The following is an 11110-nucleotide window of genomic DNA, read 5'->3' on the forward strand; positions in this document are numbered from 1 at the left end:
CGGCTTCTGCTGAACGGAGAGAGGTGGAATCACGCGGCTCTGTAAAGTGAAATGCTAGCCGCCTATTCCGACATTTTCCTTTTCTGCACAACATGAATGAACTGCTAAATGGTTTTAATTTGAAAAAGCATTGTGTGTGTGTGTGTGTGGGTTTGTGTCATTGTGAAGCTAGCATAAAATGTTAGCTTTTAGTTTAACAGATCTCAGTGTGTGTCTGTAGCCAGGCAACGCTTTCAGAATGTGTGTGTGTGTGTGTGTGTGTGTGTGTGTGTGTGTGTGTGTGCGTGTGCGCGTGTGTGTGTGTGTGTGCCCCACAGATGAACAGACGGCAGGAGACAGGAATTTCTACTCCAAAGTGGATATTCCAGAAATATGGCAGCGGTTCCAAGGCAGTCGTTATCATTACGCTGGCATTTTCATCAATCAGAGAGCCATTTGCTTCTAAAACCAGAAACTCAAATCAACAAACGGCTGCAAGTCACACAGCCAGAACACAACTCGGACACAACTCCTAGCTTCTGCCCTCCGAGGTGTTATCCGTCTATTATAGTGTTTCTTGTTTCTCGGCTATAAATCAGTACTAGTCGTTTCTTTGCCATTCCGGGCTTTGTTTTTGTTCCATGTCAGGGAAGCAGCAGGACTTCATTTAATAGGTCAGTTGTTACATTATCGCCATTAGTGGGGCTTCGCTCCGGAGAGAGGAAGGGGAAACTAATGGAGAGGAAGAAGAGCCTCTGCTTTATCTGTTTTATTCGCCAAGACGGTAATTCCATGTGCGCAACCCAGCACCGATTCCACCCCCATCCCCGGTCTGTCAGACTTCACATAACAACGTATAAGCGCACGTACCGACGTCACCAGTCACACTTAAAACTGTTGTCACTGCAGAAAGTGTCCTGTGCACGCCGTATCCTTGCTCGCCCTGTAGGTGTTGAAGTACACGCACGCACACACACTTACGCACACACTTACGCACACTTACGTACACTTACGCACACAGACACACACACCCACACACACATACACACACTCCACACATAGAGCATGTGTAGAGTGAAAAGCGTTTGCTTAGTAGTGAGGGCTCTTCCCTCCCCGTCTGGTTGTGAGATCAGTGTGTAACGGCGCGCCTCTCATGGCAACAACACTCGCATGTGACCTGGCCTGCCTCCCGAACCCTCAGATGCCCCTCCGTGCCATATCGGCGCCATCAAACCTACACTTTTCAGTCCGCCCCCGGAATATAATTCAAGACATTTTAAATTATTTCACACTTTGTTTGTCCGCGTACGGTCAATCGTGTGTCTGAGATATCTACTATTACACTGACGGAGCGACGTGACTCTTTGGAAGGGCTTGAATGTTAGCCCTCACACACTCTTGAGTGGCAAATGCTCCCTCTTTCGTCTCTACCGTCCGACGTTATGCTCGTCAGATGGGGCCAAAAGACAAGTCCATACAGTTTTCACCATATTCTGAGAATAACCTGCTATTCTATGACACATTCTATGAAATGTGGTCCTGGATGCATATAAAAAAACAGAGGCTGTACAATACAATATTCTGTGATATTTTAGCTGTATGTCCTTCTGCGCTATTCCGTATTATTGTAATAATAAGGCTGCCTTTGCGAGTGCAGACAGGTGAAAGGGGCACCTGTCATTACAGCGGTCTAGCAAGGCTTGACCGCGGCAGCGAGCGAGAGAGAGAGAGAGAGAGAGAGAGAGACAATCGGTGCATTTGTGAAATTAGAGGTTTGACTGATATGGAACAGAAACCACTCAAAGGTCTGTGGATTAATGGCTTACTGGCCTGGCCTCTCTCTCACTCTCCCCTCGCTCTATCGTTCTCTCTCTCTCTCTCTCTTTATTCGCTCTCTCCGTCTCTCCCCCTCTCTATAATCTTAGTTAGTGTTATTACTAGCAAGAGTGTACTTAAGAAATAATACGGCCCCATAGAAAGCCTTCACCTCAAATGGAATTGACCTTGACACTGCACTGCCTAAGCCACGCACGGCAGCCATTAACAGCAACACAAACCCCCCCCCCACACACACACACACACACACCCACACACACACCCTCATTCAAAGGCCCCTCCGGATGAAAAATATATAAACAACACTGTAGCAATCGATCCGGGGAAACCCAGCCGTAAACCCTGTAACAAATACCGCTCCTTTTTCTTTCTTTTTTTTTTTACCATTCTTGATTTATTTCAGCAAAGGACCACGCTGCCGCCCGCCCTGAGACCTGCCTGTGCCTTTGAAGTGTCAAAGTATGTCAGGGGATTTTAGGTTTTACCTGTCAGCCGCCAGTGCCGGGGGTTTGACCACCAATCGGAACTGTCCGCCTTTTGCTCGCGAGTGGAAGCGGAGAGGGCGGCTTCCCAGAGTCACGGTACACATTTCTCTGCTTTTGGAGAGCAGATTTCTCTGCCGTCCCAGGGGCCCTGCCCATCATCCGCCTGAGAGCACTTTGCTAAATAGCAATCCTCCAATGAGACGGCAGCAACACATGGCAGCCCGCGATTGGCTGGGGGGCATGACGGATGCGTTTTGGGGGAACCAATGAGTTGTAACCGAGGGCACCTGAGTCACCCTGTCACCGTGCACGCTTTCCTTACTCTGTCACTCTCCTGTCGACACACACACACACACACACACACACACACACACACACACACACACACACACACACACACACACACACACACAAGTACACACACACGCGCCCACACGTGGACACGTGCATGCACATACCCCAAAATCAAAGTGTAGAAACATTTAATTGCCGCACATAGAAGAGGTAGGAGGAGGAAAACAGTTCTTTTTTTCCCTCTGCACACCTTTCTACCTACACAGACAGACAGACAGACACACACACACACACACACACACACACACACACACACACACAATGCCGCACACACACACACAATATGCACATAGGTGGTCTCTTCGCCTCATTCTTCTCCTCATTTTCCTCACACTACCCATCCTCTCTTTTTGTCCTTTTATTTCTGTCTCCCGGCGTTAAAAAGCCCACTGGCGCCAGGCCCTGTTGAATGGGGGGAGGAGGGGGGTGGGGCTGGCTGGACAGAGCTTAGCCCTGAAGTGATGACATCGCGGCCCGCCCCCCCCCCCGCCAGACACTTCATATCCTCAACTTCAACGCTACAAGTTTGATCCTCCCGATGTACACGAGGGATTACGGCGGTGGCGTTCGCCCAGATTGTGGGTGGGTGGGGCATGGGGAGGGGGGGAGGGGGGCAAGGCGGCTTCATCTGGGGACACCAACCCCTGCCCCCTCCCCCTTCCTCTCAGTCTGGACCAGGGGGGACAACTCTGTGGAAGACAACGTTGTGTTAGCGATGGAAAGACACATAGACCAGTGTGTGTGTGTGTGTGTGTGTGCATCTGTGTCCGTGTCTGTGTGTGCCATTTCAACACATACTTTCATATGTTATAGTATTCTTTATATATGTTTATAGTATGCACTGTGTGTAAAATTTGATGGAGTACTTTATTCCATCCATTGGGGACACTATTGGCTAAACTAAAAGCACTCCAGCTGGTGCTTTTGTTTATGCGATTACATAGTTCCAGTGCCTTTTAAGAGGGTCTATGTGTGTTTGTGTGTGTGTGACTAAGGGCTGGGGGTCGCTGTGTGTTTATGTACAGGTAAGCAGGTGATCCACCCCGGTCAGATCCAGGCTGTTCAGGAGGAGTTCTCCCCAAGCCAGGAGAGGGTCCAGTGGGCAACGGCGCTCGTGGAAGCCTTCGGGCAACACCAGCTGGAGGGAAAGGTACCGCACAGGTTCTCCTTAGCCTCGAACACGCTGCTCACTCCCCCGTTCCACCCTTTCACACACACATTTGCTCTACACTCTGATATGTAAAATAGATGTTATTCTATTGTTTTTATTTTCCCATAAGTCACTAGTGTTTATGTGATATAAATAGAAAACCTCGGCGTTACAAATGATTCACTCTGTATTTTATTCATAAAAGATGGTGCCATGCGATGTATGTGTGTGTTTTGTGCATGTGTATTTTATATGTGTGTTTGTTTGTGTGTGTTTGCGTGTACCAGTGTGCGGTGGTGTTAGCTACGGCCCTCCACAAGGGACAGATCTGTTGTGTGTCTCTATAGCACCGAGAGGGAACACACACAAACACACACTTTACTCACCTCTGACCCTCCAGAGAGGACACACACGCACACACATACACACTACACACCTCTGCCCCTTCCAGAGATCACACACACACACACACACACACACACACACACACACACACACACACACACACACACACACACACACACACACACACACACACACAAAATACACACAATACACACAATACACACCTCAGTGGGAGACAGCATATCAGATAAGGGGTGGGGTGGGGGCGGTGAGTTTGAGGGAGGGGCGGACAGGTCCATTAAATGTAGGATATTATTGCTCCTAATTTATTGCATGGATGGATCTTTATGTGCGGAGCGCTGTTGGTTCTGTGCTGATGTCATTGCGCAATCTGCCCACACCTGTCCCCCTTCCTGGGCCGCTCCGGTGCACTAAACATCGCCTGGGGGACAGGTACCCTCACCCCGCCCCCCGCCACACAGGGGAAGGGAGGGAGGGAGGGAGGGAGGGAGGGAGAGAGAGAGAGTGTACATTTGTAATTATAATTCTAGGGTCGTGGGCAGAAATCAGGGATGAACCTGTCGTCTTTGAAATGTGACAGTTGCAACTTTTTTATGCCTGACTGTGGATGTGTGGAATCTCATGGTGTAGAACCAATGTGCAATCTCTTCTTTGGTGTTAATGTATTTGTGAGTTAATGAGCAATTCTGGATGAAATAAAACAATTGACGATAGTTTTGAGCATGCTTTGATTACTTTTCTAATTGACCATACTAAATTCTCTCCTTCACTTCCTCTCTCTCTCACTCTCTCCCTCTCTTCCTTTCTCTCTCCATCTCTCTTCCTTTCTCTCTCCCTCTCTCTCTCTCTCTCTCCCCCAGGGAGCCTTCACCTTCCGTGGCAGCATGATTGACATGCCCTCGCTGAAACAGGCCCAGAACATCCTGACCTTGTCCTCCACTGTACCAAAGTAAACCTCAGACCCTCCACACATCATGGGAGTGGAAGAACTCCAACATCCAGGCTACAGAGTCAGACGGGAAACCCAAGTCTTGAGCCAATCCTGGACCCCAAATCCTGACTCCTGCAAAGTTGCAAATAGTTTGTAGAAGTTTTGTGATGGAATGGGAAGCACAGTGACACTTCTGTGGTAGCTGATGCAATGTTTGGTGAAGCTTATTGTAAATTGTTGTATTACTTATTTAGAAGAATTAACTGAGGTTTGAATGACATGAGATGATTACTACCTTGTAAAATGTAAATAAAAATAAATCAACATACCACAGCCTCTGTTCTTGCGCGTCTGTGTGTACGTTTCCGAACGTCTGTGTGCTTGTGCTTCTGTGTGTGTGTGTGTTTTACAGTGTGTGTATATGCATTGAGACCACGTGCCCCCCCCCCCCCCCCCCCTCTCCCGGGTCAATGACTGATGCTCGGCCATCTCTGGGGCCCAGGCAGCTGGGGGCGAAAGGGTAAACAAACACAACAAGCCACTGTGTGTTGATCCATTCAGCACCGGCCCTGGCCTCCCTGCCCACCCCCCCCCATCCCCAGACCTCCACCCAGCCCTCAACCCACGCCCCCCCCCCCCCCTGCCCAGTCCCAGACCTCCCCGACAGCAAAGTCCTGTTGAAAGCCTCAGTGATTCACGTTCCACCAACACTCGCGGGGTCGGCGGTTGCCGTTTGATTGTTTGTTTTTGGCTTTCTGGCGAGGGCCTCCCCCATCTCTTTGGGTGTCAGTGGCGTGCCCGTGCCGTGCCCACTGGCAGACGTGTGGCATCAGACGCTGGGTATCCAGGGGCACCCACAAAGTACATGAACCTAGCACATGCACCCATTCTCATCGCAGAGCAGCGCTTTGTACTGTTTTTCCTTTATCGGGGGGGGGGGGGATATATATATTTTTTTAGCCATCAAGGTTCAGCTCATGGTTTGTGATTCTTCAATCCCTTTTTTTTGTTTGTATTTCTGTGTTTATTGACAACGGGCGGATAGAGTGACTAGCCTACATTGTGCGCGGATTGTGAATGTGCACGTGTGCTCGTGCCTATGCGTGCATCTCCCACGCTCTGTCTCAACTCACGGGGGAATCCTCAGTGTCGGATGATGAACATCGGTGATTAACCACAACACAAACCTGTACTTTGCCGGGCGATGTTTCGAATGAGGCGGACAAAAGGGGGTTGCTCCTTGAGGTGCTTGAACGTTCTGACTCCCAGAGACAGCAGAGTGGGTGTGATGTTGGAGTGGGACAGATTAGTGGCCATGTTTCTCCAGCAGCCCTGGACCCAGCCTTTGTCTCTCTGACTGTGGAAGGATAATTGGGGGGGTGTTGAATGGTTAATTGTACCATTGGTGACCATGGTAATGAAAAGCTCTGTGCACCCCTCTCCCCCCCCTCCCAACACTCTCACCCTCTTCCTCTCCTTTCATGACCCTCTCTCTTTCTCTTTCACTGTCCCTCTCTCTTTAACTCTCTCTCTCTCTTACTCTCCCTATTTTACTCTCTCTTTCACTCTCTCTCTCTCTCTCTCTCTCTCTCTCTCTCTCTCTCTCTCTCTCTCTCTCTCTCTCTCTCTCTCTCTCTCTGTCGCTCTCTCTTCCTGTCAAACTACTGCGGAGTCTATTGTGTCTGGGGCCGGACTGAGGTTTGTGCCAGGCCGAGGCAGACATGAGAAACGGATCGACTCCACTCCTGTGCCCGGGCCAAATGCCCCAACAATAGGCTGTCTCCTTGGCGCGGTGCCACCTCCCTCCCACCCTGCGTCTCTGTAGTGGCGGTGTTTTCAGCTTGTTTGTTTGTTTTCACCCGATTCCTCCTTCTCTTTTCTCCCGGGGTCGGTGGAAGGGGAACTATTTTGTTTGACATTAGTTAAACCCACCGACTTTGTTCGGACAGAGTTACTTTGTAAGGCTTTCAAGAAATGGGAAGTGCAATTTAAAGGATGCGCTCCTCTTGTTTGTTATTCGTTTCAATGAAAAATGTCCGTCACAAAAACAAGTGAAAAAGTTGATAATGAGCAGACGTGTTAATGTCTGTTATAGCTGCTTGCAGATTTTGTAAAGAATGACCGTCCGGCTAGGAGGAACGTAATAAAGAAAACGTCATTCCCAGCCATAACGCATACCTGGAACACTCCTGGAACACTGCATAAACGAAGGCTGTAGCCTACCTGAGGTGGCAGGGGACTGATTAAGCATCCCAAGCAAGCTTTTATGTTTTACTCTCCAAATAATTACTCTAAATATGATATAATTCTCGTTTTTATCCTCCTTTTGACTCAAAGGGCTGTCGTTTTCACGAGGAGACAGACCCATAGGCTATATTTTCTTTCCCTGGTTTTAATTGTGTACCGTTCCTGAAAGAGCACCTTAATAGTTGTGCTTTGCATAAATCTTTCAAAGCAGAAGTAACCAATTTGGATGCGGTTTGCCGGTGTTGTCTGTTCTGTGTAATTCCACGTGACATTTATATTATTTGTGCAAGTGATATAATCACTGTATGCGTAGCAGATTTATTTAAATACATGTCTGCGGTATTCCCTGAGAGAGTAAATTACAATTAACACGATTATAACCTCACAAAATTGTGACGGGAATCAATTAGGCTGCGAGCACTATTTCATAGCCCTGTAATGTCTCGGTGAAGATTGGATTCATAAATTATGAGGGACAACGCAGGCGGTGGAAATGCATGTATGCAAAACACTGTCAGAGGAAAATTAAAACGAAATGTTTTACATATTTTTCCATTAATCTAAATGGGACCCGTGTGGCAAAGACGGTTTTATTCTCCTAATTCCCTGCCCGGGGATGCTCAAATAATGACTTCATTGTTTTAATAGTGTGCAAATGACAATATATGACAAAGTAATTTCCACAAAAGATTATCGCACGGCGCAGAGATCCCTGCCGTTGTGGCAATATGGCTAATTTAATGTTATCGTTTCAAACGAAAATATGACCTTAACAAAACACAAAGGCCTATGGGCTGCACGTAATGCATGGGCCTAGAAGCAGGCTATTTTGTACGCATGTTTTCCTGTATTGTATGACCGTTTCTTAGTATAATTTTAAACATAATGAATTTATATATAGGCCGTTTTGTATGAGTGTGTCTGTAATACGACGAATGTCCAATGCAAAATCTTCCCAAATTGAAAGGATATTCAATATTTGTAAAACACCGGATGAATGTATAATTAATTATATCGAAACGATACAAAAAAAGCACGACAAAATTATATTTTCGTTTTATTTATTTAATCACTGAAAATATAAATATGTAAAAATGCATACAATTACTTCAACGTGCCTATAGGCCTGTTGCCTTCATTATTATGAGGCCGATGGTTTTCGTTTAGAGCAATCAGCTCTGTCTCATGTTTTAGTAAACTTTTTGGTGGGAATTTCAGACTCATTATTCTGGCTTTCCCAAAAAATAACAAAACTAAGGAGGTTATTTCAACCTTACAATCAACCTGCTGAACTAGGGCCTTTCGAACACGTCGTTTCTAGTTGATGATCATATATGTCCAGAAATTATTTTAGCCCATTTTGCATGATTTGAGATTGTCTCGGCCTGCCTGTAACCGAGTGGTCGAGTGGTTTTACACATGTGAACCATTGCTGACTTCATTTGAGAGGCCGCGTATTGTCCGCGTTCATGTCAGTCACGCAGGAGAGAGAGACAGAGAGAGAGAGAGAGAGAGAGAGAGAGAGAGAGAGAGAGAGAGAGAGAGAGAGAGAGAGAGAGAGAGAGAGAGAGAGAGAGAGCGAGAGAGCGAGAGAGAGAGAGAGAGAGAGAGAGAGAGATTGCAGTCTAAAGGATGGAAACTCATGCAAACATTAATATTGTGTTCGATAGGTGCCCTGTGGGAGAACCGATAAACCAGACGCCTTATTTCTCTTTAATTTAACAATGGCTATAGGCCTAGTGGATATGGCTATCTATTTTATTTGGTTGAAACCATTATTTATTGTCGAGGCCGTGAGACTTGTGGAGATGGATGGTTAAAGACTGGAACATAAACTCTCTCTTTCCATCCATATCTTGCCATCTCTCTCACTCCCTCATCCTCCCTCTCTCTCTCTCTCTCTCTCTCTCTCTCTCTCTCTCTCTCTCTCTCTCTCTCTCTCTCTCTCTCTCTCTCTTTCTCTCTCTCTCTCTCTCTCTCTTCCTCTCTCTCTCTCTCCATCCCTCTCTCTCTTCCCCAAGCCGTTCCTCGGGCCCCAGACTCGGGGCCCTACTCCTTTCTCTTTAACGGGGACAGATCAAAGGCTGAGCGGGCCCCATCGGAGACCACTAAAACCCAGCCGCTTTGTCTGTCGTTGCTAGGAGGCTGGTGAAGTGAGGAGGGGAGCCCAGGGACATGGAAATGAAACTCGTTACAGTGTGACAAAGTTGATCCAACATTTTCCGTCTGTATGTTATAGGCCTACACTTTCTGCACATGTTCTATTTGTTATCCTGTTATGGGCCTTTTCTCCAGACAAACTGTTTCTTGTCAATATTGAAAAATATCCCAAAAATATCTAGTAGGCCTAGAACTGTTCTAGGCGATTCACTTAAACGGCATATGAGTATTATTGTTGTAGTTATTATTATAGTGTTATGGTTATTTGTGGCTAACTGTTCATTTATAGCTCATGATATTAATCGTATTAATATTATGATAAATGGGACCGTGTGAATCCTCTCTCGTACCAAAAGGTTTTGAAACTGCATCGGTAATGCTATAGGACTTTATTTTATGTATTTTAATGAAAGGTTCAGGTGCGCTTTACAGTTAAAAGACCAAAACACTCCCGTTTCAGAGGAACCCGGCCTACAGAAGTGGAAGAGAATAGTAACTTCTCTTTGTTGTGTGACACATCAGTTCAATTATCGTAAGATTAACAAACAAAACAGGTCGTTTACAATGCATATTTGGCGTCTCATGCGGTGGAGTATGCCCATTTGTGTTTTAATAAATAGGCTAGCTATAAATAGACCCGTATAGTGAATTACGCGTTTCTTCACGACACATATATCGTCTGCTTGATTTGTTTTAACCATTCGAGCAAAGCACATCATATTTCCCTCTGTTTTCTTTGACTCCTACGATTACAACACGGTCTCCTGGCTTCAGAAGCCCCTCGCCTTTCATGCCCCTCTCTCTCTTCTCTTCCGCCGGCTCTTCTTATGTGGAGCTCTCCTTGTTATGATGGAGCCGAACAGGTGGAGGCCGGAGTCCCGCCACGGGCACCTGCACGCTCAGCTGCGCGAGGCTTGTTATTGCTGCCGCTGCATGAACACACACACCCACACACACACCCACACACACACACACACACACACACACACACACACACACACACACACACACACACACACACACACACACACACACACACACACAAACGCGCGCGCGCATCAACGCACACACAACACAACTCCGCTAACAATCACACATATGTGCTCTCTTTTCCATTGCAGAAATGTAACACTCTTAATCATTTCTACTTTCTGCATTTTGTTTTTTTCTTTCGAGAGAGAGAGAGAGAGGGAGGGAGAGAGAGAGAGAGAGAGAGAGAGAGAGAGAGAGAGAGAGAGAGAGAGAGAGAGAGAGAGAGAGAGAGAGAGAGAGAGAGAGAGAGAGAGAGAGAGAGAGAGAGAGAGAGAGAGAGAGAGAGAGAGAGAGAGAGAGAGAGGGGCAGGCGGTGGAGCATTGTGCATCACTTTAAAAAAAAAGAAAAGCTTGCAGGCGTAAATGTAAATTAAAGCCGTTCCTCAATTTTTACTTGATGCCTCAACACGTTCAAGAGCTTCCCTTGAAAACCACTTCAAAATCACTTGAACAGGAATACGGCCTATAGGCTGTGTGTTTAAATGCAACCAAGTGCACATAGCCTACCCACTTGGCTGTCTCTCGCCTGTCATGCTCCGGACTCGGCCTTCATTATGACGCCATCTAATC

The 11110-nt window shown here is 46.9% G+C and overlaps 1 protein-coding gene across 1 annotated transcript in view; it reads left to right on the forward strand.

Annotated features, from left to right (window-relative positions):
• Positions 1-5437, forward strand: part of clybl (citrate lyase beta like) — a 55981-nt gene extending 50544 nt beyond the window's left edge. The window contains exons 7-8 of the mRNA XM_056580053.1: positions 3680-3804; positions 5031-5437. Of these exons, the coding sequence (XP_056436028.1) occupies positions 3680-3804; positions 5031-5123 (218 nt within the window). The 3' untranslated portion in view covers positions 5124-5437. The remainder of the gene's footprint in view (positions 1-3679; positions 3805-5030) is intronic.
• The last annotated feature ends 5673 nt before the right edge of the window (positions 5438-11110 follow it).

The sequence above is a fragment of the Gadus chalcogrammus genome, chromosome 20 (genome assembly GCF_026213295.1).
Source record: "Gadus chalcogrammus isolate NIFS_2021 chromosome 20, NIFS_Gcha_1.0, whole genome shotgun sequence".
Lineage (NCBI taxonomy): Eukaryota > Metazoa > Chordata > Actinopteri > Gadiformes > Gadidae > Gadus > Gadus chalcogrammus.